At 39.1% G+C, this 27,914-nt stretch overlaps 3 protein-coding genes across 3 annotated transcripts; 1 reads left to right on the top strand and 2 right to left on the bottom strand.

Annotated features, from left to right (window-relative positions):
- Positions 1-20: 20 nt before the first annotated feature.
- LOC120104241 (probable receptor-like protein kinase At1g80640) lies at positions 21-4,000 on the bottom strand. The gene is made up of 9 exons (XM_039115081.1): positions 3,668-4,000; positions 1,697-1,884; positions 1,463-1,595; positions 1,315-1,378; positions 1,107-1,203; positions 900-1,002; positions 676-794; positions 466-555; positions 21-374 (listed from the first exon to the last, which is right to left on the bottom strand). Exons 1-9 carry the CDS (start codon positions 3,834-3,836, stop codon positions 210-212), a joined length of 1,128 nt encoding a protein of 375 aa, XP_038971009.1. The 5' UTR covers positions 3,837-4,000; the 3' UTR covers positions 21-209.
- Positions 4,001-9,875: 5,875 nt separating this feature from the next.
- LOC120110155 (ras-associated and pleckstrin homology domains-containing protein 1-like) lies at positions 9,876-10,514 on the top strand. Its single transcript, XM_039124208.1, has one exon. The coding sequence runs from the start codon at positions 9,876-9,878 to the stop codon at positions 10,512-10,514; it is 639 nt and encodes a 212-aa protein (XP_038980136.1).
- Positions 10,515-13,808: 3,294 nt separating this feature from the next.
- On the bottom strand, positions 13,809-18,485 carry LOC103703660 (sugar transport protein 7). The gene is made up of 4 exons (XM_008786584.4): positions 18,053-18,485; positions 15,457-15,776; positions 14,644-15,270; positions 13,809-14,543 (listed from the first exon to the last, which is right to left on the bottom strand). The coding sequence occupies exons 1-4, from the start codon at positions 18,195-18,197 to the stop codon at positions 14,082-14,084; spliced, it is 1,554 nt and encodes a 517-aa protein (XP_008784806.2). The 5' UTR covers positions 18,198-18,485; the 3' UTR covers positions 13,809-14,081.
- Between the last annotated feature and the right edge of the window lie 9,429 nt (positions 18,486-27,914).

Here is a 27,914-nt window from a genome sequence, read left to right as displayed (position 1 = left end):
TTCTTATGAATCAGCCCATCTTCTACAAAGAACTCTGTCAACCAAGCTTCAAAGCAAGCTACCAAGAGAACAACAATTTGGAACTCATTGGGGGCAACATAGGGACAGAACTAAGGAGAACCTGTGCATAAGCTATATAGATGATGGATCTGCACTCACTTGTTGCAGGCTTGCCATGTTCATCAGGTAAATGGATTGTGATATGCCAATCAAATGACACAGGATTCCTTGTTTGCACAGGCTAATGGCTCCATAACTCTCGTCGTGCCTCCGAGTTCTATCGGCACAAGAGGAATGAGAGAATGCAGGACATCTGTCATCAGTGGCCTGTAACCAGGTTCTGGTTGGACACATAAAGCAGCAATCGCTGCAACCTGCACAACCCCATATTATACTGGTAAGCAAAGCACAACAGAGAAGTTTAACATGGTAAGAAAATGAATCATTTAAGTCTAGATGGCAGACCTGGCATAAATGTTTTAGCTCCATAGTGTTCCTGATCACAGGATCCACTATGCTTGGAAGCTGTAATCTGTCAGCGAGCTGAGGAACGGCCTAGAGACAACCAAATGAGGTCTTCAGGTAAGGCCATGCAGGGCAAGGACATTTGGACGAAAATAATGATCAAAATGAAATTTCTTGAGATAGAATGGTGCCAAGCAAAGTGAAGCATACCCAAGTGACAATAGATTGGCATTGAGATGGTGTTGGTTTCTCCACTGGTTTTCTTCCCATCAGGAGCTCCAAAAGGATCACTCCAAAAGCATAAACATCGCTTTTCTCGGTGAGTTCCCCTGGATATCCATCTTATTATCTTAGATAATGATGCAGTTTGTTACATAAAATTTGTAACAAAGAATACAATTCTGATCGCAGGGAAGAGCGGATGGAACTCTTACCATTTAAGAGGCACTCTGGAGCAACATAACCCAGAGCACCTGAACGCTGGAGGTTAGCTTTGTTTTGACTACCAGCAGCTACCGCAAGGCCAAAGTCAGAAATCTATGTCCATGAAAGAATCCACGTAAAAAGAATGGTACCTTTTTCATGTGTCGCTGAGAAAGGTAAAGCAGAGATAGCTAAAGTTGATAATAGCTAATAAGTACCTTCACATTAAACTCAGAATCTAGAAGAATACTAGATGATTTTAGATCTCCATGAATAATTGGCGGGTTGCAGTGCTCATGAAGAAATTCTAATCCTCTGCTTGACAGAAATGCAAAAGCAATAATTGTAGAGGAGATTAAAAAGAAAATTAGGAAGTTGAAACTACTTATGAACTGATCTGGAGGCAGAGAGAGAGAGAGTATTTACTTTGCAGTATCAACTGCAATTTTCATACGAATGTGCCAGGATAACGCTGACCCACGAGAAGGTCCTGAAATAGCAGCAGGAAAGAAAATAAAAAGTTCAAGCTTTTCTTGCCTTCTTGCACGCTATACAGGAAATGCACAAGGTGTACCGTGCAACTGTGTCTCCAGAGTTCCATTTTCCATCATCTCATAGACAAGGAACCGAGTCCCCGCATGAACACAATAACCCACAAGAGAGATTATATTTGGATGGCATATTATACTCAGCAGATCTATCTCATTCTGCAATATATTATGAGCATAAGAAAACGAAAAACATAAAATAGATATAGAGCATAATGTTTTAGTAGAGAGAGATATCAAACAGGCTTGGGAAAAATTACCTCAAACTCTCTTTCATACTCCTGCTTGCGACCATTTAACTTCTTCACGAGAGCAGTAATGCCTTCATCAAAGTGAGCTTTATACAGGTATCCAGATACTCCACTAAACTCAGAAAACTGGTTACTAGCAGCTTCTAACAAGGTGTAATGAATCATGGGAAGCAATCCTTTCTTGCCCACCATCTTTCCTGATGTTAAAATATTTGTAGAAAAAGGCAAAAACAAGAGAAAAAGAAGAAAAGTGATTTTATTTTTCTATTTCGGTAAATCTCAGAAGTTATATATAGTCGTTTACAGACTCTATACAAAAAAAATAATATATCATTCTAGAATGATATGGGCAGCTGTTATACCAAAAAAATAATAATATAGAAAAGAAAAATAATACTTGCTAATAGAAGTTGTTATGTAATCCCAAAATCACTCTAACAAGATCATGCTAGCAAAAGAAAATAATATTGACTGATACAGAATCACTCTAATCAAGAAAAATAACATTGACTGATATAGGAACACGCTAACAAAAAAATAATATGGGTTGATACAAGTTATTACATGATCCCTAAAATTATACTAACATTTTTTTCTTAAACTCAAGATGGTACTACAAGTGTCAACTTAAGTTTGGAAACTAGATTACAAATGTATCTAGAAACTGACATACTAGGTCAAAAGTTGAAGTAGTAGCTTAGAAACTGACGTGATAGACTAGGAACTGACGTAGCAACTCAGAGGCTGACGTGGGATAGATCAAGATCTGATGTGGCAGAATACGAACTGCTATAGCATCTCAAAAGCTGATGTAGCATATTAGGATTGACATAACAACTCGAAAGCCAATATGGTAGACTGATGTGTCTGACTGACGTGATAAACTGACATATTTGTCGATATGGCTGATTGACTTGTTAAATGATGCGGCAGCGAGAAGACAGATAGAAGATGACAGTTGTAGCGAGAATAGAGCTCCGAAAGAAGGCAACCGAAGGTCAATGATTCTCGTGAACGGAGGCACCATAGAAAAGAAGTAAGAGATTTTGAACTGGATGGCGAAGGAGCCAGAGACAACAAATGGAATTGGATATGAAGAGAAAGAGACCGAGCTACGATGAGGAGAGACGATCGAAGATCTGAAGCTGAGAAAAAAAGTGGTGGAGAGAAGCTACGGATCCATTAGAAAACAAAGGATCTTCGGGTATTAATTTACTAGAAATAGAGAATATGTGAAAATAGAAGATCTGTGGATTCACTGAAAAATAGAGGATCTTCGGGTTAGAGAACAATAGATCGACAATAGAGGTCTTCAATGCTTTTAGACATAGCAACGACGACCACATCAAAGACGGAAAAGATGCTAGTGGCAGATTAGGTGATCGGTAGCTTTGATACTATGTTAAAATAATTGTAGAAGAAGACGAAAATAAAAAAAAAAGAGAAAAATAATTTTATTTCTTTATTTCATCATATTCGGTACATCTCAGAGGTTATATATACTCGTGTACAGACTCCATATAAAAAAATAATATGGCCTGATATAAGATTATGCTAATAAAAAAAATAATACTCATTAATATAAGTTGTTATGCGACTTCTAAAATTACTCTAACAAGATCAAGCTAATAAAGAAAAACAATACTAATTGATACAGAATCACTCTAATAAAAAAAATAATATACAGAAATATGCTAACAAAAAAGTAATATGAACTGGTGCAGGTTGCTACACAATCTCTAAAATTATGCTGATACCTGACTTACTCGATGTTAGAGTTAGCATAATCTCTTTTGCATATCTAGAGCACAAAAAGTTTGACACCAAAGTGTGACAAAAAGATAAGAATCCAAATGAGCGAGCAAAAATCAACTAGTTCAAAGGTGACTGCCAAAACCACTGAAAAATTTAGTAAAAAAATGAAAGAGGAAATCAAAAACAAAAGGAGAGAGCATTGAAAAATGTTTATCACAAGAATACCTGATGGTCGAATGTCCTCCGAATCCGAATTTTGATGACTTTTACGCTGAAAGGTCCAGCCACAGCATATCGATAGCAAGATGATAGCAAGTGCAACAGAAGCCAGGATGATCGGCAAAACTAACACTTTGTCTAAATGGTGATTATGATGCTTTAGTGTTATCTGCATCTCTGCATTCAAAAGATCACACCACAAAGGAAATTGAGCAAATGTGCAACCCTGTGAAGAGCATGTCCACACAGAAGGCTGAGAAATTTACTTTCTCAGAAGAAGTTCAATAGTAACTCTGTTTTTTCTCCTTTTTTTTGCAACCTTAGTTTGCATAAAGGATTATCAAGATACAAAGGAAAAGTTTCCTGAATGCAAAGAATAATTAACATGCCCTGCCAAAAGAAAAAAAAAAAAAAGGAATTATACAGATGATATAAAGGATAAGCTATCCTTCTTGGTGATGGTGACGTTATAATAATGCAGCACAGTTATTATCAGATATGCCTGATCAAAAGAGACATAGAACAAAGAAAACATTGCAAAGAACCAAACTCTCTTACATTGTATGGTAGATTAATTATGAAAAACTAAGCAAAGAAAACTGATAGATTTACATCATCGATGACTCGTTAAATAAAGGGTAAAACTAATAAGAGTACCTGGAGGAGGTGGAGAAATTAATGGAGAAGACACGTAGATGGGATCTCTGGCATTGGTGAGAGCTGTGGATATGAGAAGGAATAAGGCCCAAATTGGAAGAGTTGGGTTCATACCTGCCCCCTGAGGCATAGAGAGTCGTGTGTACTGTCGATAGGAGAAACAGGGGTATAAATAGTATTTTCTTTTGGGAGACAAGGAGGGGTCACGGCCTTATGGGAATAAATAGTGAAGAAAACAAAGTCTGGAGTATAAATACAAATGATGAACGGATGAATTCCTCCCTCTCTTATTTGAATGGCATCGGTTGCCGCTAGATCTCTGGTTTATGCATTGAAGGCGCGACGCGCCTGGTTAAGTCGATTCTGGATTGAATCTGCCAATATTGCCTTAGGCCTTCATTGGGCTCGTGCGTGCGTGAGCTACTTACTTTCTTTGAATGGCATTGGTTGCCGCTAAATCTCTGATTTATGCATGGAAGGATTCCTTAAGAATAGATCGCGCCCCTCGAAGAATGAATCTCGGTGTAGCAAGTAATGACGGCCTACGCGACGCGCCCGATTAACCCGTTTTCGGATTGAATCTGCTAATATTGCCTTAGGCCTCCATTGGGCTCATGCGTGCATGGGCTACTTACTTTCTTTAAATGGTATCATGCCCCTCGAAGAATGAATCTCGGTGTAGTAGGTAATGACGGCCTACGCGACGCACCCAGTTAACCCTGTTTCCAGATTGGATCTGCCAATATTGCCTTGGATCTTTATTGGGCTCGTGCGTGCGTAGGCTACTTACTTTCTTTGCTTCACCGGATTAAAAAGGTTAAAGGCTATATAATAATATAAAGATCATTTGAGTTTCATCTTTTTTCAATGTGAAATTAAAAAAAAAAAAGTATATAAGAAGAAAAAATAAATTTGAAATTTTGAAATACTCCAGCACACCACAACGGTATATTTTTTTAGGTTTATTACGGTATCTTTTGAGATTTATTTCTGCGAAAAAATACTGCAGTTGTGAAAGGGAGGGAAATGATGGCTGAAAACATGATTGCTTTTATTCTTGGGAGCAGAAAAATAAGCGATCATGTTGCAGGTGGCAGTTAAGAAGAGCACAAAATAGATGAACGCATGAAGAAAGCTGAGGTACAGGGACAGGGCCAGGTTGGATAGCTTTTGAATGATCGAAATTACAGGGATGCCCTTGGAAATCTTTCTATCAGGATGATTTATGCGTAAATACGTGATGTTAAATTCAATTTCCTCAGAAATAAAAGAACAGAAAAGATTGATTTCTAGATTAAAAGGTTTGTAACACGGAAACAAAGATAGGCAATTAATCTATACTATGGAGAAAATTTTCTTAAAGAAAATATTTTTTTTACCAAAAAAAATAGAGAATATTCTTAAATATTTTCCCAAATTATCGGTCTCTCTTTAGTGTAACCCAACAAAAATAGAATATTGGTCAATCAACAAATACTTTCCTTTCAAAATAATAAATAGCTTGTAAGTTATCCTATCTTTGCTTTTTATTGATTGATTCTCTCCTCTCTAATCAAAATTTTATTTTACTTTTTAGATTTGTAGAATTATGTTATTTAGAATTCTTCCATCTCTATATAGTTTATAATAATAATCATTTCCTCTTATGTTTTTTATTCTCTTTAATCCATTTTATGTAATTTTATTTCTATTTATAAATTTTCTTTTATATAATATGTATAAAATATAATTCTTGGTAGTATATTGCTCCAACATCAAGGGGGGAAGAAATATTGGTTCCCACCTGTTGCTGGAAATTGGACCTGGGGGCGACCGCGGACCGAAGGGAAGGAGCTTCGGCTGATGGTGCAGCGGCGGACTGCTGTCTCCGGCGGACCTGCAAGAAGTCAGTGACCGGGGGTTCCGGCGCCGGCCCTCCGAAGCTTAAGTCAAAGGGGTTTTTTTATGGAAAGAAGTAGTGGAGAAGTAATCGAGAAAAGTAATGGCCGGGGGCCGAAGGGAAAGAAAGTCCTCATGCCTCGAGTTCTTCCCCTTTTTATAGGAGGGGGTGTAGGGGTTATCTGTGATTGGACGTGATTGTACGAATTAATGAGGGATCGTAGTGATTGGACATGATCGTGCGAATTAATGAACGACCGTAGTGATTGGACGTAATCGTGCGAATTAATGGATTACCGTAAACGGCCCGAGATTTTGGGCTGGCTGGCGATCCGTTGAGATCGTGTGCATTTAAATGTTGACAATCGTTGAGGCGGAGATCGCGGGATTTGATCCCGGATGAGGAGGAGGAGGACTTGATTTTCGGTGGAGTGGGGAGGTCTGCTTCTCCCTTTGACGGGGCCTTTCTTGGCCTTAAGGTCGATCGGGCTTAACTCAGCCGAGATCGAAGTTGTGAGCTCTGGGGTCGTCGGTGCCGAGACCGAGTGTTCTGAGGTCGGACGCTCTGTGGTCGGGTGCTCTGAGATCGGACACTCGGAGAGTATGCTTGCTGTTGTCACGTTTGTCATCAAGTGCCGGCGATTTGACCACGTGCTTTGAGTGATCCATTTTTCCCAACACTACCTATACTAAAATTTCAAGAAGTATTGGCAATCCATTAGAATATGATTTTTTTTATGAAATATCTTATTAACATCAAATGGTTTGATCAATTAATGCTGTAGTATGGTAGCCTTTGTCCAACTCCAACATCTAAAATTTCGTAGCTTTCTTTTATCCAAAATCAAGTGACTTTACCAACCCAAGAAATTTAGCTTCTTTAAATCTTGTATTGTAACTTGACCATTTTACGATCTATTAACTCTTGATTTAAAACCTAACATTTAATAAAAAAAGTTCCGCCCAATGTAGTTGCGCAAAAAGAGAAAAACTAGACTGTGATGGGTTTTATGAACTAAAATTTGCTGCAGTTGTTGCCTCTTTGCTTAGTAATTCGAGCTTTTGTATTTGATTCTTGAATTTTGTATCTCCAAAAGCGCTCTTTCTATTAATAAAAAAGGAGAAAAAAAAGAAGCAACAGTTCTTTATACAATTTTATATTCATCCTTGAACACTTGCAAGAACAAACCCATGCGATCTTAATATCTATTTTATTATTAATTAAATGATGCTTTAAAATGAAATATAAAATTTGTTTTAGTAGTTCTAAAATTTCATAACTCTAAGAACACCAGTTTATCAAGCTGGTAAAGTAGATCATATATGCGTGTATGCATGAGGTGAAGCATGATTTATTAATATGAAATTAATATAAACAAACTCGGCTCAGCCGACTTGAGCCCACTTGAGCATTATCCTTACATGATAATCACTGCACACAACATTCATAAAGAAAGCTAAAAAGTATTTAGAAAAACAACGTTCAAGTGAAGTGCGATGAATGTAAATTACTAAAACAAACCAAAAAAACTTAAATATTCTTTGAGTCATTGCACAAAAGGATAAAAATTAGGTTCCAAAAACTCCATACTGTGGATCATCACCATCATGTAATCACCGAATCAAAAAATAATTAAACACATGTAAATTTAATGCGTGCAGGTTAGCTACAGGTTACACAGGATTATTACATGTAAATTTAAACATGTTATATGTTAATTCTAAATGTGCAACCATGGAATAATATTACACAATCAGAAATTTCAAACATTATTGACATGGAAATAAAGTATACCCACTTAATTGCCTAATTTTGTTCACAAAATATGAGCTTGCTACAATTGTCGATGCATCTAATTACATAATTAGATCATGTCATGCATGTAACATGTTGCACCTCTCTTGTTGAATCCTAACCATGCTTCGGACCCGACAATGATCCATGCATGTGGGATTAAGAAGTGCAAGGCCCAACATGTAGATAAACAATTATAAAATTATTATTATTTTTTTAGGGATTTTCATACAATACGTGTACGAATATATTCAATAAAATCAGAAAACAAAAAATTACGGAGTGCTCGAGGTAACTCCTCATCCACGGTCCATAAAGTGCTCTTAGAATGGCTAGTCACATAAGTGGCCACCTAATCCGTAGCTTCGTTAGTCTCCTTGATTAGCCATATAAGCGGCCACCCACCAATATAAGCCTACTTTACTCTCTCGCATTTTATAACAAACAAATCTTAATATATCGATCTCTTATCAGACATCCACCCATCATATGTGAACTAGTCCTCGCATCATGGTCCCTACACGTTAATCATAGAGTGCGTGGATATGGTTTGAGGTGTTCACATGACCGGCTTCAGTGGGTCTCTGTCACACGTGTTCAGCACGTGAAAAAGTCGGTGCTCACATGATGCTTTTCCTGGTCCTCGCTTCCACGCGGCGTTCTTATCGGCAACGAATCCGGTGACCGGCTCTGGCGGTGCCTCAAGCCCCCACTTCCCAGAAACCGAAGACGGTTCCTCCGAACCGCCCTGGTAGGTCGGTCCACGCCATTTTGGCCATTATTGAGGCCCCAATCCCCACCATCGCCAGCTGTCGGTGCCTAGTCTTCCTCACGCCACTACTGACGGCGACTCGCGTCCCTCACACCACGGGAATCGACGCCCCTTCCAAAGCTGCCCTTTCGTTTTCCAATTATCACAAAATCGCCAATGGACAAAATGCGCCTCTCGCTTCCATCAAGACAAGCAGCTGCCACCGGCCATCGATTTTCGTCGCTGTGTTTCCTTAGCTCCCCCTCTGCATCAATATCATCCGTCTGATCAAATATCAATAGTGAATGATTACCGAAACGGTGGACCCTATCTAATTGATCGTCCAGATCAGACGATCGGGATCGGAAAAGCTATCTCCTCGTACTTCGTGGTTCTGATCAGCTAGGCTGCCATCACGCGGTTTCCACGACTTTTAGCGCGTCTCCGCAGCAACATCCAATCAGAGCCGTCACGTCGGTAGGCCCACCACACCTCTTAGCGTGTAGGATCAGGTCCTAACAGAACATGCGTCAAGAAATTATTGCCGCGAGCATGATGACGACCATGGGTTTCTACAATGATGCATCAAGAAACGTGCTGATGAGGAAGGACCCAGCGGCCAGTGCGCAGCTGGGTTTGTGTGGTTGGACTGGTTCACCGATGAGCTGGTGGACCTGGTCCAACCAATAGCTTCGCCCTGTCCGGATCCCGGCCACTAGGCCACGAACCAAGAAGGTGGTAGCAATGCAATTTTGTAAACCTTGAAGGGCGTCAAGTTAACCCCGAGGATAATTGGGTACCCGGGTGGTTTTCTCGCCACGTCAGATCATAATAATACCAAACTCAGACGACTCTCCTTGTTATGTTCCCTATATATATTTCTATACAAACACTGCATATGGGGATAGGAAGCCCTGAGCCGCGTAACAACAACGAAACCGGGAATATTTTTTTATCAAATCCAACGGTCGATCATATGCCCGCCTACGAATTCATACGCCGTTGTTGGGATATGTATCTCCCTTCCGAAACGAGTATCCTCTCTCCTACTTTTTAATTTTCTATAAAGCGAGCTGATCCCTTCATTCTCCTCCTCCTCTTCCACCATTTCCCTTTGCTATTCTCAGCGCCCAATGGGTACGGCGGTTCTCCGATCCCACGATTGCCTGAAAGGCCGCCTCCATCTGGAGGCCTTCGGATCCCGTCCCCCGCCGCCGGTAAAACCCTCGCGGAAGAAACCCCCACGTTCCTCCCCCTCCCCCTCGACCTCCCCGCCTCCTCCACCGCCGAAGGATGGCCGGAGTCACCAGACGCGGCCAGCCCGGCCGTCGCCGCCTCCACAGCCGACGAATCACACACGACCCAACCCCCCGCGGTCCGTCCGGAAGACAGGGTTCCCTGGCAAGGAGAACGCTGGCGACACCCAGATCCGGCCGCGTAGGCCCCTCGTCATGGAGGAGGTCACGATCCTGAAACGCGGGGACGAACTGAAGGCTTTCGGGCCCCCGGCCGAGGATCGGCGGTCGGACGGCGATGAATCGCTCCTCTGCTCGACTAATCGGCTGGGCCCCGACCCGGAGATCCTCCCGAAGAAGATCGGGTTCGCCGATCTGGGGTCCGTGTATGCCGGGCCGGCCTTCTTCGCATCCCCGTCCCCGAGCTCGCTCCCTTTCCCGGCTTCCTTCCTGAAAAAGGTCGGCGGTGAGGCGATCACGAGCGATGAGGCCACGAGGAGCCTCCGGTGTCTGCTGCGGCTCGATAATCTCGCTTGACGGTCAGGTGCTCGTCTCTTGCTTTAGATTTTCTTCGCTGGATCGATGGTTTATGGTGATTGTGGAATGGAAAAATTGGATCTTGGTGGTGTGTACACGAATCCCAGGTCTATTTGAAGGGAAAAAAAGGGATTTTGGAAATGATGCTTTGACGAAGGCAGGACAATAAAGGTCTTTGTGGAGAGACTGATCGTGATCGTCTCTTTGATTGGCGAGGGCTCCTCATCATCTCTATTAGGGTTTCTCCTATTCGAAGATCTTCCTCTATTTTTTCAAAAGGAAGACATGGAATTGGAGAATGAAGGGCCATGCTAGTCTTAGAAGAACCTATTTGGTGTTTATCTTGTTCTAGGTATTTGGGTGGTACAAGTAGCCAGTTATGGCATGTAATTTTAGAAGGTGGGATATGTTAGTGTTATTTGTGGGTAAGGTGGTACTCTGCCGATAGAAGATGTTATGGGTTAGTTTTGCATTAGAAGCTGGTAGATTTGTTCAGTATTGTACCTATTTTATCTCAATAATAGTTTGCTGTTTATTTGCTATTTTTTCTGTGAAAGTCGGTAATGTTGGATATGTATTTGAATTTGCTATTGATATTTAGGAGGAATATGAAATGTGTGTGGATTGGCATGATTTGGGTTTTGTTTTTTTATTTTAATCAAGAAAAAGTACAATTTAACAAGTTTTGTTGAAACAATATTACTTGATCCTACACTTTAACAGCAGACCTTCCTGATGAATGAACTACTGATCGGGAGCTGAATTTTCAATGAATCAATTCTGTAGCAATATGTGGTCGCCTGCGAGTAACTCAATTCTTCACCGTCATAAATCTTGTAGATCCAAGGCTTTTAAGTGTTGATCTTTCTGATGGTGACCTGTGGTTGTCGGTGCTCCAACTATTTGTTCTGCCTTGGTGTGAATTCCACTTGTTTTATGTGTTGTTTCTTTTCTCCGACCCTCCTCCCTCTCCCTCTCTTTTTTTTTGTCCTAATGGGAGTGACGTGAATATGGAGGATACAAACCTTGAGAATTTTGTTTAGTCTGAAAGTTGTGCTTATCTAAGATGACTCCTTGGATTGTGTTACTTCGGAAATGTTAGAAATTTAAACCATTTGATTGTATACCTAGAGGGCATATTTGGTTGGAGAGAAGCTGGGCTCTGGAAAGAGAGAGAGAGAGAGAGAATGAATGATTCTAATTCCAGCCGTTTGGTTGGGAGAGTCTTATCTTAAATCTCAGGGAAAAGGGGAATGCTCTAATCTCCCTAATGTCAATCATGAACAAAACATGTTAGAAAATATGGTCATTCTAAAACTCATTTTAATCCATTATGATTTTGATTTTAGTTATGAACTAAACTCCCTCAGATGTATTTAAAATTTGGGGTTTGTTTGGTTTACAATCAGGATCAGAATAGATTGGAATGAGAATGATCATATTTCTTAATACGTTGGGTATGTTTGATTGGAATCAGAATAAAATTTGAATATTAGAGAAGAGTCAACATTATGTTTTGAGAAATCAGGCATTTCTATTCCTTCCGTAATTGGAACGGATTCCTTCCGTAATTGGAATTGGAACAGGATTTTTTTTTCCTCCAATTAAATATTTAAAATAGGAGTCATCCATTCTCATTCTCATTTTCATTTAGAGCCCAACTTTCTCAAGCCAAATATGCCTTGGATAGATTTTCTATAGTACCAATATAGGGATTATGTTTAATGCATTGATGGGTTCAACCTCTTGATTATGAAATGCATGTAATAATCAAAATAAAAGCTCAATCTAACTCGCCTCATTTTAGGGTCGGCGGTGAAACCATGTCGTAGTAGAACTTTTTTTCAGCAGATGGACTTGCTCTAGTTTATCTATTTATTTATTTATTCATGGAAAGTGGAGAAGCTTCCCTCAATTTATTAGATAAAAGATGATTTACCAGAGTCTCTGAAGATGAGAATATGAACAAAGAACAGAGCTATGATGAATGCACCAGGCCGTACGGATTCCTCCAAAACTTCAGCTGCTCATCAACCCTGTTGTGCGAACAGATAAGCTTTTTGCAGAGTAGAGAATATGGAACCTTTCTGCTTTTGTAGGAACAACCGAGCATTCCTCTCTTTCCAAACCTCCCAAGAAAAGGCAGCAAGTAATTGGTCCCCGCGTTTTGAAGCAAAGCCTGCTTGTTTTTTTTCTTCCAGCGACTCCAAATGTCCAGTAAATTTGATTGCCAGCCCCTCAATCTCCAGTCATCGGTGCAAATTTTTCCTTTCAGCCATGGACAGACTTCCTTGCTTTGCTCTGGTCATCAGTCGAATTTTCCTTCGAGCCAGTAATTATAAAAAATTGGCTGAAAAGATGTTAAAATCGTGTGTTCAACCCTAACTTGAAACCTTTTATCCCAAAAAAAAAAATAAAAAACGTAACTTGGAACCTAGATAGTTCGTGGAGTGCTTAAAGGTTCAATTGTAGAGAAGGTCACACTCTTCCCGGACTAGAATATAGTGCAGAGAAGCTGCATTTCCAATTGAACCTTTCTTCTTTTTATTTTTTAGGTGAAGGGGCTGGCTCTCTCTCTCTCTCTCTCTCTCTCTCTCTCTCTCTCTCTCTCCCTCCGCTATTTCAAATTCCCCCGTCTTTTTTTTATTATTATTTCTCTATAGGATTTGGACCAACTGGGTCCAAAGTTACTTTTGGATATTTATGAATATGGGCTTAGAATTTGCTGGCCGTACAAATCTAATAGAATTTTCGGCCCAATCATCCAAGCAGAACTTAAATATGGAAATATTTCTGCAGGGTTCATAGGGCCTGTTTGGTTGGCTGGTTATATTATTCATGGAACTAAGACCACTTAGAATTTAAAGAGAGGTAGAAAGAAATGGTTGGAAAGCAGTCAGTCAGGAGGAAAGAAACAGTTGGAGAGAGAGAAAGAAAGACCCTCTCCGAGAACACCGGATCAGAGAGAGGGTGGTGGGATGTCTGGTTGATATGTTGGGTCAGGCCGGGCCGGGCCGGGCCTGATAATCTTAATAGTAGGAAAACCTGTTCCCAAATTCCAAACAGGCCCTAAATGTCTCCTCATTGATGCATGACTTCCTTTTGAGCTCCTATTTTTCTGGCTATATATAGATCGAAACACATGCCGGATGAGCAGCTCCGGCATCCACATAGGGCTCCAATGGACAAAGTATGTTCCAAACTTGGCCCTTGCACCCTGTACATCACTTCTTCTCATTTCCAGTTTCGCATGTTGAGAAATTGTAGGGGTTAAGTTTTCCAAAACTTTAATGATGAAGAACTTGATATCGATGTACAGAAATATTACTTTTGAGTCCAGTACATTACAATTATGCTGCTATCCACACAGAAAGCGTGAGGAAAAACTCTTTCAGATGATACTTGCTTCCCTAATTTTCCCTCAGGGAACTCCATGGTATGGATGGATGAAAACAAGCATGATCACTTCCAAGTAATGCAACTCTTTGCAAAACATTTCAGCATCTGATGAGAAACGCAACTGTACGTATAGTTTACAGATCCAAAACCAGGAAACAACACCACTCTTCACATGAACTCCCTGATATCGGATAGTTCTGCTGCAAACTCCCCACCCTCAATCGGCGGCACCATCCTCTTCCAGAACCAGTGCTTCCTCCAGAGCAGTATCATCTCCTCGATGGGCACCCCTTTGGTCTCCGGAACGAAGAAGTAGACAAAGACGGTCATGATGGTGATCCACCCGGCGAAGAAGAGGAAGATCCCAAACTTGAAGGAGCACAGGAGTGTGAGAAAGGACTGGGCGATGGCAAACGTGAAGAAAAGGTTGACGGCCACCGTGATGCTCTGCCCCGCCGAACGCGTTTCCAGTGGGAATATTTCGCTGGGCACGGTCCACCCCAGGGGTCCCCAAGACCACCCGAACGCGGCCACAAAGAGGCAGAAGAGCACCACCACAACGATCGAGAAGTCCTTGGGAAGCTGCTTCTCATCGCCAAACTTGAGGCCTAGTATGATCGCCACGATGACCTGTTCATAGGGAAAAAAGGTTGCTTAATCTAATGCCATTGCAAATCTTTGCTTTCCATAGAAATCAATCCATGCTTCAAGCTTGCTGCACCCAGCTTACCTGGCATAAGACCATCTGAATTCCCCCACCAATTAGCAGAGCTCTCCTCCCCCACCTGTCCACTGTTGCAATGGAGACCAGTGTTGAGGCTGCGAGCACTGCACCGGTCATGACCGACGAGTAGAGCGAAGCATTTCCTCCGAAGCCCATGCTCCGGAACAGCACCGGTGCATAGAAGAGTATGGAGTTGATGCCTGTGAGTATTTGGAAAGCTGGCATGAAGATGGCCATGACCAACTGCGGCCGGTTTCTTCGCTTCAGGATGTTCCTGAAGGGATGTTCGATGGAATTTGCTAGCTCGCTGGCCTCGACGATGTCCTCGAACTCCGCATCCACTTGTTCGGTGCCTCTGATCTTCTCTAAGACACGCCGCCCTTCGTGGACGTGCCCTTGTTCGATGAGGCTGTTTGGAGTTTCAGGGAGGAAGCAGCCTCCTATCGTCATTGCAAGTGCAGGGACACCAACGAGGCCAAGGGAGAGCCTCCATCCCCATGGCCTGATCTTCTCGGTTCCGTAGTTGACCATGTTGGCTGAGAAGATGCCAAGGGTGGTCGCCAGTTGGAACAACATGTTGAGGCCGCCACGAAGGTGGGCTGGTGCCATTTCGGAGAGGTACAGAGGAACAGCCTTCAAAAGAACAAATGGTGGTGGATCATAGCGTTAGCAACTTCTGGTGTCCCTAATTCTGCAATTCTTTACACTACTTGACATCTAACAACACTAGAAATGCATGGCAGATGCACGCCATGCACTCAAGCCACAACTGGATGCATCAAACTCTAGAAAAGGGATACTGATCGATGATTGAAGTACCTGATCTACGAAGCCAATTCCGACGCCAAGCATGATGCGGCCCAGAAGCAGCATTGCCATGTTGACAGCACCTGCATTAAGGGAAGCCCCGACGAGGAAACTAATGCCGCCACAAAGAATGCTCGCTCTGCGCCCATACTTTCTGGTCACTGGAGAGGCTACAAAGGATGCGGCGAGGCCGGCAAGGTAGAGAGAAGACGTGAAGGCAGCGAGCTTCTGGTTATTATACTTGCAGTAATTGTTCTCGGATTCCAGGTTCTTCTTCCTGTAGACTACTGGGAAGAACTGCTTGAGAAATGGGTCCATGGATGTCACTCCACCTGGGATGGTCGTGGACACAAAGAGGCATGAGCACTGCGGTTGTTCATTTGTTTGGCACAGAAATATGAATAAGAACTGCGGTTCTTCTTCTTCTTCTTCTTACAACATCGGGCAGAAGCGGTCCAATGTATTTAGGGGCCTAAGACTATTTTGACCTTTTTTGCAGTGGGCTAGCCTAAGGCGAACTCACATGGCTGCATTTTTTCGTTTCATTTTGTCTTTAAGACCTTTCTTACGGTGGTCTTCTTTGGGCGGGATTTTAAGTGACCGCCTAAGTTGCTTAAAGGTTGAACTAGTCTGCCCTAACATCGGAAGCTCACACTAGTCTCGCAACGATGTTTCAACAAAAATGATCTTTTGTTTTACTTAGGCTTGGACATGATTCTAAAAATTCTAACAGATAAAACATGCCTATATTTGTAGATGTATTTATCAAAACCAGAGACTCCTAAGAAGTTCAATTCCTGTTGTTGCAGCTTACTCTCCCGGTTATTAATTGTTAGGTCTGATTCCGGTTAAACTAATATAAATAAAGCTGTCAAACAATTTTCAAATCTAGCCACCTTATCAAGTTCAGCATATATCCACCTACATGTGAGAACTGAGAAGTGGCTAACATTGGGTTGAACCCAGTGGTTTATTAATACCATAAGACCAAAAAACCCACTTGATTTGCCTGGCAAATTTAATCCTGTTTAGTTAGAGGTGACCATCAATTCTTTGCTTTGTTTCCACCGAACCGAAATTTGTTGATCGTGACATTAACCTATCAACCAGACCTTAGGAGGAGCTTAAAACAAATTTTACACAAATATCTTTAATAGTTCCATTAACTTGAACCCAAACCGATCAAGTGCGGAGTCACCAAAGTTTGATGTTTGGTATCACGAATGCCAAAGTTCTACCTAACCCCAAAAATATTGCCCTCAAGAGACACTTGCCCAAGAGACTCGGTCCAAATAGCGGTTTGCATTCAATATTGCCTCTTAAACACCTGTGGCGTGTCCAAACATCTTTAGTTTGGCTTCATAGAAGTAGATAGTTTTTCTTAAAAATCCAGCATCAGTCTAGAAAATTTATGTCGGTAAAGGATGGATGGGCAGGTGCAGCCTTGAAGCAGCAATAGGCAAAAAACCCTATAATTGGAGAAATTATATCCTGCACGGCAAGAATCATGTAACCATGTATCTCGATAATCACAACCGTTCGTTTTTATAGTGGCACATTGAGATGAATGCTTAATGAATAAGATCTACAGAAATGAGTGGCTATGATTTGTAATGCCTATGGTTTAGATTATAGTTTCTTTGATGGGCCCACTCATAAGAACCTTAGTTGTCACTATAAATATGGGGTATGCTAAAAGATTATCCATCCAGACACAACCTTAGTTATCTCTATCCACCCGTTGAGATACCGTGTGTACCATATAGCCATGTATATTGATAATAATAGCCGCTCGTTCCTACAATAATATACTGAGATGAATATTTGATGAATAAAATTTGTAAAAATAAATGGCAACGATTGGATATAGAATATAATTTTTTCAATGATTGGCCCACTCACGAGAATCTTAATTATGACGACGAATATCGGGTATGCAGGGGCTAAAAGGTTATCACAGCTGCATTTATTGCCTAAATTTGCAAAATGAATACTCAAAAGAAAAGCCGGCCGAGATTCCATGCATCAACCTCGGAGTCGGAGGGTCAATGAATACAAGAGACGGGCCGCTCAACAGTCTAATGCCACGTCTCCGTCTACCCCACCCAAAGAGGAGAGAAATTATATCCTACGTGTAGACATATACGGGGACAACTACGGCCACTTATTTTTATAATCATATATGGAGATGAACATTTGATGAATAAAATCTATAATAATAAGCAACTTATAGTTGACTTATGTATATAATGCACATAGTATTAAATATATTTTTTCTAAAAAAAAAAAGAAGCATAGTAGCGTATCTAACTGCAAACGATAGATTGGATCCTCCCGATCCAACCGTCTAACTCTTAGTAATGGTAAATGAAACTGTAAATCCTCCTTCCACTTTATCAGTTAACATATCCCTTATCGATTTTTTTTTTTTTGACAAAAGTTAAACTCATAATTCACAGAACCCATCCAGTATCCAGAACGACTCCACACAAAACTTCTTCTAATTTTTTTATTTATTTTTTATACCTATTGGCTTATTTTTCTTTTTTCTCTAAAAAAGAAATAACAGAAGAAAAAAAAAGGAGGGGGGGTGCGGCGGTCGGGATACCTGAGATGCCGACGTCATAGCCGAAGATGGAGCCACCGATCGCGGCGACGAGGCAGGCGAAGACGACGAAGGGCGTGACCCTCCCCTTGTACTGCTCCGCCCTCTCCTTCTTCACCCCCGCCGGCGCTCCCCCTCCTCCGGCCATCTCCTCCTCCTCTCCCTTTACCCGAACCCCAACCCCTTACCCCCTCTCCTCACGGATCCGGCTCTTCTCCGGTCCTCTCTACAGGATTAGAATTTAGTACTGGTGCAAAGGAAACAAACAAAACTTATACCACCCTCGCTGTCGCTGGGAGATAAGAAATCTGTTGCCACGCATTAAATAGCGTTGCCGTGGTGCGACCGCCAGCGGCATGTGGCAACGGCTCTCCTTAAGCTGTTCTTCGATTCCGTTGTCATTCATACTTTGCTGCAGTTTGCTGGAAGCCGGGTTTGGTTAGAGATCCTACCACCATACGTCAGATGACCTCAGCCGCAGTCTATTTAAGCTTGCAGTGCATTATGATTTGAAAGTAATGCTCGTATATGATATGAGAATCTATTATACAGAAATAAAATAGAGACGCATGTTATACTTAACTTTTTCATTCGCGAATATCTATTTTATTTTATTAATAAAAAACTTTTTACATACCTACCATATTAGAATTTATGTAAATACCTTTCTAAAATTGATATTTGCATATATGCCTTTATAAAATATTTATTTTGTATATATATATATTTTTTTCTTTTTTATTTACCTATGTAACTATGTTATCCAACACCGTTAGAAATTAGCGATTTAAAATTGAAATGACGAAAATACTCTTGACGGATAAACATGCAAAAAGAAATATTTATAAAAGTATACAAGCAAATAACAATCTTAAATTTTTTCATAAATACTCTCCTCAATATTGAAATTTGTATCAATATCCTCCTAAATTAATATTTATGTGCATATCCTCACGAAGCAATATTTTTCTATGAATACCTTTGACACAACAATTCAGCCGACGTGATTAGCCAAAATCATATTTATTTAAATTAAAGATTAATGAAAATTATGAAATTATCTTTTTTCTGAAGTAGGTTAACGAGTCTCGCTAGAAACTAATATCTCTATCTCTTTTAAGAAATTTTTTGATCTCTTTGGATTTATCTCTTTCACCCTCCATCTGGAATCAAAATCATTCTCTTGACTCCTTTCTCCATCACAAGCAACCCTTCTCCCTCTCTTTTGTTCATAAGAGTTCTCTACCAGAATCTGAATTCCTCCCTTCATTGTATCTTTTGTTACATGAAGATGGTCAAATCCTGCTTTTAGCTTTATGAATTATTTAAAGACGAGTATTGTAAGAGATTTGCAATATTTATCTTTTAGTGTATGAGATTTGCAATATTTCTCTTTTAGTGCTGGAAATTTTCTCGTGTGTAGAGTGGTGGCTGATTTAAAGTTACAGTGACAAGACATGCCCTATAAACTAGATCTTTTCTTCTTCAAAAAATCAAAGCTCCAAAGAAAAGTGGCTTAAAATATACAACATAAAGGATTGCTTTTTACCACATAACTATGGAAGTTGTTAATAAGTCTAAAAAATTCTGAAGTCTTTTAATGATTTTGCTTGGGGATGATTGATGTTGTTCTTTTATTAATGAGTACAGTAGTAGCAAGAAAGGTTGATCATTGCAGTTTATCGTGTGTCTTTAAGAGATTATAATTTCTTTCTATATTCTAATAAATTCCCTCATATATGCTGTTGTGGTTCAAATCTGGCCCGAGGGTGACCACGCCGGTAAAGCCGAGGGAGCCACCGGTGCTGGAAAGAGGAAGACAGGAGCCACCTCCTGCGCGACGGCTGCGGACCTGCACAAAGCCTCACCGGTGTTACCAGTGAGGGCCCTCCGATGATCAAATTAGAGTGGACAGATTTAGTCCAGCCAAAAGGGTCCCTTAGGAATTACCTGACCGAGCTATTTATAGCCTCGGTGGAGTGGCCCAGATGACGGAGGTGCTGTCAGTCCCCATCATGAGGAGGTATGGCTCTGAGCCGAATGGCGTACAGCTCAGGTGGGCTGGTGACGTACAGCACAGCCCGCTCTTAAAAACGGTAGGGCTTTGACAATTACAGCAAGGTATGGCCGGAGTAGTCAAGGTGCCGTCTGACTGCTGTTGGCCGGTTATAGAGACATGACACATCATTGTGATGGAGTATGGCCATGTAGGTGGGTGTAGGCCCGCACGTGGATGTGGTTGTTGGCGAGGCCGAGCTCGATAAATAATCGCGTCAGGCGTTTAGTGAGGCCGGCTTGGTGTAGACCGAAAATGGCTCGGTTTCTCGGATTCCGAGGTGCACTCGAGGGAGCGCTCCGAGCTCGAGGGTCGAAGCGTATGCTATGTATTGCTGGGGCCGGCGTCTCGAACTTGGTCGAGATGGGTCGGCGTTTGCTTGGAGGCACCCCGAACTTGGTCAGGGGAGTCGGCGAATGTCCGGAGTTGGTGGAGTTCCGAGGACGAGCTAGCTCTGGACCGAAGTAAAGATTTAGTCATTCATCGTTGGTATTTACTGAGCCGAAACTGGGCGGCTTTTTAGTTGCGGGTTGGACGATCCATTTTTCTCTCTATCATATGCATCTATAAGAATAAATATTACAAGCTATGTTTCGATGAAATAAGATATAGTGATTGTTATAAATAAAGTAGAATAAAGTAGAATAATCCTATGATTCGTAAATGAACCTCTATAACTCTTTTTGTTATCTAATTATCGAATTAATCTTTTTTCTAACAGTATTTTTATAAAAAAATATTGAGGAGCAGGCACTAGACTAAACTCCAAGTGTTAGAACAAGTTGAAATAGATCAAAATTAAATTAAATTTTTTTTGCATGCAAACTCTCCTAAATATGTAAAATTGTATGAATATCCTAACAAAGTTGTTATTTGCATATATATCATTATAAATTTTTTTTTTTTGCATGTCTATCTACTAAGAGTATTTCAATCATTTTAAAATTTAAACTGCTAATTTTTTAACGACATTAGATGGTGTGGGTACACATTCAAGAAAAAAAAAAGAGAAGGATATACACGCAAAATAACTGTTTTATAAGAGAATACATGCAAATACCATTTTTAGAAGGGTATTCATATATATTTTTATATTTAGGAGGATATGTACCCAAAAAACCCTATTAATAAATAGGGTTCTTGTATTTATTCTATTTCATTATATCTATTCTTATTGCATTTCAAGAGTAGTTGGAGAAAAAAAAAACTATGCCCTACATGTGCGGATTATATGTTGGTATATAACTAAAATGGAAGTTCAACTTGTGCTAAGCTCTCCATCACCATGTGGACGCTCGTAGAAGTTACAACTCTCCATTCGCTGAGCTCTAATAATGCCATTAATATGGATCTTTATTTTGGATAGTAAGTAGGGCTCTTGTATCCATTCTATTATACTTATTCTATATTGTATTTCAAGAGCAGACGGAAAAAAGAGAAAAAATTACACCTCATGCATCACGTAGGTTATATGCTAGTATATAACAAAAATTAATACGATTCTTACATATATATATATATATATAGTCTAAGACCTCATATAAAAGACTAAAAAAATATATTTTTTGGATTCTTTAGTTCTATTTAAGTACTCAAGATCTACTCAATACATAGTCGATGTAGGACTAAACAGACCCTCGCATGGATCCACATATACTCCCCTCGTTTTCCGTTTTAAGCCCTAGCATCTTCACCAAGCTAAAAGTCCAAATTTATTAAAATTCATTCGTAAGTACTATAAATCCAATCACAAACATAATGATCAGCCTAAATGAGTCCAAGCGGCAATGTCCCTAGACCACATAGGTCATAAGCTAGGTTCACTCTAATATTATTTATCATAACCCAGGACCTCACACAAAAAGGCTAATCATAAAGTATTATTTGTATTTCTTGGTCATGTATAAGTACCTAAAATCTAGTCCGTGCATAGCCCATGTAAGATAAAACATATGCCCGCATGGATCGTCAGACACATGGGCACCCGTATTAATAATAATTAATATGTTTCTTTATTTTGGATAACAAGTAGGCCTCTTGTATCTATTTCTATTCTATTATTTATTTTATTATATTTATTCTGTGATTCATTTTAGAGGAGTATGGAAAAAAGAGAAAAAACTGCATCTTAGGCATCATGCAATTTATATGCTAGCAATATTACTAAAACAAATGCGCAATGCAGTTAATTTTATTCCATATCTATCAACTACCGGCATGCATTGAAATAGCATACTATTATTAATAAATATAATATTTAAAAAGCTATACAATGTTGAGCTCACTTTTTAAAAGGAGCTTTTTTTTGTTGTCCTACCATCTGCTCCTGACACGGAATCTCCAAAAGCCCGCGTCTACCCAAGTATACGCCCGAGAGACATTTAACCAAATAATCCCCGAAAGCTACCAAGATGGTAGCCTAGTGGTAAAAGGCGATAATTCCGCCCAAGTCGTCCAGATTCGAAACGTGCGGACGTCGATTAAATTAGAAAACCGAATGCCCCACGCTCGGATGGCTTGCTGGCGATTATACTTTCCTTCCACTTATACCAAGGTGACGCTAGGGTGACGTACCCACACGTGAGGCGGTGAGCCTAGTAGGGTGAGCCCACTAGTCGGGAAAAGCATGCGAAAACCTACGACTTGTATCGAACATTTTCTGGTGGAAGGAAGGTCCAATGGGGGCTGCTACGCGGGTGGGCTGGTCCCTCCCCCTCCCCTCCTATTTTTACCCCCCCCCCCCCCCCCCCCCCAAAAAAAAAAAAAAGCCATTGGGTTTGTTTTGACTAACACCCATATTCGTATTCACCTCCATAAAAAAAAAAAAATAGATACATATATAGATTAAAAAAAATTGGGCAAATAACTATCTAGACCGTTTTGTAAGAGAAATAAGTTAAGTTATATATTCTACCTATATTCATACTTTTAATATCTAATATATATATATATATATATATATATATATATATATATATATATTCATATCCGTTTAAAATAAATATGAATATGAATTTTTTTATTAAAAAAATATCTGTATCTATTTTTGTATTTGCAAACAAAAATGGATATGAATAGAGATAATATTAATATCCTATCTATCTATGTGATTTGCTTTCAGCACAAGGTTCTTGGTCTTTTGCTCAAAAATAGTAGATAATATGGTCCAAGTTGGTGTTTTTACGAAACATCTACTTCTCCCAACAAAAAGTAAAGATTTTATCGGAAAAGATTGCGGAAAAGATGCTACAAAACAAACAACTCTGCATGGTCCAAGAAGTCAGATTTAATACATTCTATCCTTTTAAAGATTAAGACATCAGTGGTATGAGTTTAACTGCTCTGACTAATTAAGATTCTTCAAGAAGTCCGAATCTAAGATCTTATCGAATGCACACTTCTAATTTGCGTATAAGCTGTATTTTCTTAGCTAATTAGCACTAAAAAACAATTATTGGTCCTGAAAATCTATTTTTCAATACCATTATCATTGCCATAATATTCTTCAAGTCTCGTTTCTGGTCTATCCCAATAATGATGTGTGTAATGACATTTTACCGCAATTTGGGTCGGCCATTTTTTTTCTGCGCCCGTCTACGTCTCGCGGGTGGAAAAACGAGACTCAAATACTCAATGGCCAACCTAACATTCCAAAGAAAGAAAAAAAAAAAAAAAAAAAAACCAATTGCGAGCCGTACTTTATTGGTTTATCCTAAAATTGCATCCCAATTTTGACCATTATTTCTCTCGGCTCGACTCTATCTCAAAGTTGGAATGCCGTGCGTGGGTGGCCCTCCCATCGCTGCGTAAGCTTTAAAATTAAATAATGACCGAATGGTATGCTTACCTCCCCTAGAAACTTTACCAGCATCTGGAATTTTCGACCCTCCGGCTAAAAGTGAGGCTGGGGACACAAGTGGGGGATATATGTTATGTTGTTTTAAGGAAAAAAGTAATTAAATATTGTTTAATCAAGTTTGGATGGATAATGATTTAATGTTACAATTCTTAAACACTATGCCAGGCTGCAGACTATTTTGATTTACGAGATTGTTTTTTTACTAAATATTTTCTCTAAAAAGCTGATATCTAAACTTATGATGTTTAAAAAGTAATTTTTGAATATTTGGTTGATCATAAAAAAATGGCATATTTTAGAATGGCTTATGTTTAGTCGAGTATCTATTTTTCTAAAAGATTATGTAAAATATTTATGATATTTTTAATTAAAAAAGATCTTATTTATTCTATCTAACAGCTTAAGAGTATTTGTGGACAAAAAATATCCTAATTTTTAGCTGATAGGAATTGAACTTTTTCATATCTTATATATTTTTTTATAAAATATAGAAATCTTATTTTTATAAAAAAACTTTTTTAAAATTTTTTTAAATAAAATATAAGATATTTTTTTATTTTTTTGTTGGCCATACTTTCGGTGTGAACCAAAACTAACGATTCACATCAGATAAGATATTTGGAATATTAAATAATTAACACGTTTTTGTGACCCTGATGTTGGAAATTTCAAAACCGGGTCACTTGGACGAACAAGAAACAGTGGTTTGAATGAAAATAAAGCAGGCTACAAGACTAACGAGAATTTCTTGGCCAACTCCCTTTCAACCTAGCCTTTCTCATTAAATGAAATTCGGGTGGCTCTTTCCAGCCTCCCTTTCAACCATGTCTGATTGGATCATGGGTGCTGCACGGTCAACGAAAGCCTCTAATAAGCGGGAACATGGAGAAATTTCCGCTTCCATCCCTATTGGTGATTTGGTGCACTCTGCTAATGGCTTATGTCGTCTAAAGCTTTTTTAACTTTACTATCACAAGGAGAGTAGCAGAGTCAACATAAATTTTGTATTATATAGTATATAAGAGCATGCGGAAAAGTTTTTTTTAGAAGAAGAAAATGTTTATCAGCATCAAGAATGTACGTAGGACAGTTTGGAGAAACAAGGATCGCTCAGAGGTAAACATGGAAGAGGCTGATATGCAACTTAACATGATTTTTCTAATATTTGTGCGAATATGTTGTCAAAGTATATTCCATTGAACGTCGATGTTACTATTCCAAAATTGAGTTTCAAAAATAAAAAGCTTCCACAGTCATTACTGCTATTGTAAAAATTCATGATGATTGTGTTAGATGGCACTGAATAGTTGCAATGGTTGTGTTATGGAAGTGTAAAAGCACCCCTCTTGAGTTTGAAAAATCAAAAACATGAATAAGGTCTAAAACTAATGACCACAAGCATGCATTACAAATATTCAAGCATGACATTTGATATTAACACTAGATTATGTTATGTTGTTTGCAGTCCGCACTCCATGTTTTGAATTTTGAAGCCGAAGGATTTGTGCCTTCAAGGATCATGAAGTGGATAACTAACATCAACCTTTTTTTTTTCTCTCTTTGCCCTGTCTTGATGGCATATGTTTGCTACTTACATTGATAAAAATGTTGAGATAAAAAATATTAGTAATTTTAGAGTGCAAATTAGTTGATGTTAAGTATATCTTGAGGTTACAAGTTCTAGAGAGTAAAAAGGGATTTTTTTTTTGGAGCAAAGGAAAAAAGGTCCCCCCGGCCACCATGAACATTTTTTTTTTGTTTGGACCACACGAATAGTTAGTTGGGGGTGCAGGGCAAAGCCTATGTGGGCCGGACTAACCTAACTATTATAGGACATAAGTTCAAATTGATTTACTCTATTACATATATCTCTTGTAACTTTAAAAAAAAATGAACAATTGAGTATTTTAGAGATCTCATGCATTGGAAGCTAGAGTTTGAGAGAAAATCTTGTACTTTGTAATATCTAATTTTCTATAATAAATTTTTTTTATCATCTCTGCCTTTAGACATTGGTCAATAAATTGAACCATATAAATATTGCGTTCTTTGTTTATTTTTATTTTTATTATTCTTTTTACTTGTCATAACAGTTAACATGGTAGGACTAACTACCATTACATACAGATGCTCTAGATTCTCCTGCTCTTATCTTGATTTCAACCATACTCCCACCCATCCTACTTATCATACCATCATTTTCACCATCATCATATCATTGATGATTTGCCAACATTGTCGCAACCCTTACTGGCACTACTGTCATCGCCTCGACCACCATCATCATATTTATATTTTAAAAAAATAATCGACTAGACCAAACACATTTATATTTTTAAAAATTTAGAAATAGAATAGAAACAAAATTTTTATTTTTACTTTTAAAAATAAAAAGATAAAAACGATGCCAAACGAGCATCCAAACTGGCTTTTTCTATTCCAAAGGATGCCAACGGTTTGAGTCAGGCCTAGTCTAGAAACAAGCCCGAAATTTAAACCCTAGGCTCGAGTCTGGAACAATCTGGAGGTAGGCCGGAATCTGACCCAGGGTACATGTTTAGTTTGGCTAGGCTCCAAATGGCCCATTCTCCTTTCGTCCTCGAATTCCCGGGCTGGACATGGGCCGAAAGTTATTTGGGCTTGCGCCCAGCCTAGGTTTTTCTGGTTTCTGTGGAAGTGGTTTCTCATTTCTTGAAAGTTTAGGGGTAGGATAGATAATGAACTCCTCCTTCTGAGATCAGTGGAGTAGAAAGCCGGGAGGTGCATAAACTCGGTTTTCAGGGCCATTTCACAGGAGTATTGGTGTGTTAATTCAACCGTCACAGCTGTTGCTCTAGATCTTTTTGTCCATCATGTGTGACAATTTATCTCAGACTTTAATATATATGATTCTTTTTATCAATTAAACCGTCACAATTTCTTATTTTATATTTTTGAAACCAACGAAATAAATTAGAAAATTATAAAACATAGAAATTAATTATACCTTCATCAGACTACTACTTTTAGTTTTGATGCTAAAAGTACTTGTTTGGTCACCATTTATTAATTCAATCACATGATACCAGCTACCAAACACCCTTTGAAGATAGTCACATGATCTTTACTTCATCAATTGCTAGTGATTTTTTTTTTCTGCCCTTCAACCTCTTGGGCAAGATTTCAGTATTATTGGCTTCTCCTAATAAAAAACTTTCTTTGCCACCATTTACCATTACACTGAAATGAATAGCCATCAACCTAAAATAATCATGAATAAGAGTTTTCTCTAAAATAAATTTTGTCAGTTACAATGAAGCTACTATTAGCCATTATAATAGAAAATAGCAGATACTTTATTTCCTTACTTTAATATCCATAAAATAAAACATTATTTTTGAATTAACATATAAATCTACATCGATTTAAAAATTAAAGTCAATTTCTTAAACATATGAATAGTATCATCAACAATATCACTTCCATGCTCGCCTCCATGTTCCACAGAGCCACCAAAGATCAAGAGATTTAAAACTAATATATCTAAGTGAATAAAAAAAATAAAAAGGATTAGATAAATGAAATATTAGATAAAGAAAAAGAGGGAAAATATGAGAAAGACCTTAGGCAGAAAGCATATGTAGCTTTCTTTGACTTCTAACGTCACAGACTCTGCTTAGCTTCACCAAAAATAACACTTTCCTCTTGGTACATTACCAAAAATAGCACTTCATTAATCCAAAACATACTTAATCCATATCATCAACAAACCCCAAGTACAACCCATTAAGAAAACCCTGTGCAAATCAAAAGTGAATATTAGAAATATAGAAAAGAAAAAATTGAGCTCAAGTTCAAAGAGATTATGACTCACCTAATCTTCACAGAGGTCATAGATGGGGCAAATAATATGTGTAACTTGGAACGTTATGCAGGACAAAGGGGACTAGAAATCATTGTAACGAAAGTCA

Source organism: Phoenix dactylifera, chromosome 1 (genome assembly GCF_009389715.1).
Source record: "Phoenix dactylifera cultivar Barhee BC4 chromosome 1, palm_55x_up_171113_PBpolish2nd_filt_p, whole genome shotgun sequence".
Classification (NCBI taxonomy): Eukaryota; Viridiplantae; Streptophyta; class Magnoliopsida; order Arecales; family Arecaceae; genus Phoenix; species Phoenix dactylifera.
Note: the sequence above shows the minus strand (reverse complement) of the source record. Positions and strands in the feature narration are given on the sequence as shown.

Bases quoted from the DNA above. Each gene is read 5' to 3' on its own strand.
- LOC120104241 (XM_039115081.1), bottom strand. From the start codon at position 3,836: ATGCAGATAACACTAAAGCATCATAATCACCATTTAGACAAAGTGTTA. The intron at 1,204-1,314 runs GTAAATACTCTC...TCTGTCAAGCAG, and splicing joins ATTGCAGTTGATACTGCAAA to AGGATTAGAATTTCTTCATG. The intron at 375-465 runs GTCTGCCATCTA...GGGGTTGTGCAG, and splicing joins AGCTAAAACATTTATGCCAG to GTTGCAGCGATTGCTGCTTT.
- LOC120110155 (XM_039124208.1), top strand. From the start codon at position 9,876: ATGGGTACGGCGGTTCTCCGATCCCACGATTGCCTGAAAGGCCGCCTC.
- LOC103703660 (XM_008786584.4), bottom strand. From the start codon at position 18,197: ATGGCCGGAGGAGGGGGAGCGCCGGCGGGGGTGAAGAAGGAGAGGGCG. The intron at 15,777-18,052 runs GTATCCCGACCG...CGACCATCCCAG, and splicing joins CTATGACGTCGGCATCTCAG to GTGGAGTGACATCCATGGAC. The intron at 15,271-15,456 runs GTACTTCAATCA...GTTCTTTTGAAG, and splicing joins GAATTGGCTTCGTAGATCAG to GCTGTTCCTCTGTACCTCTC.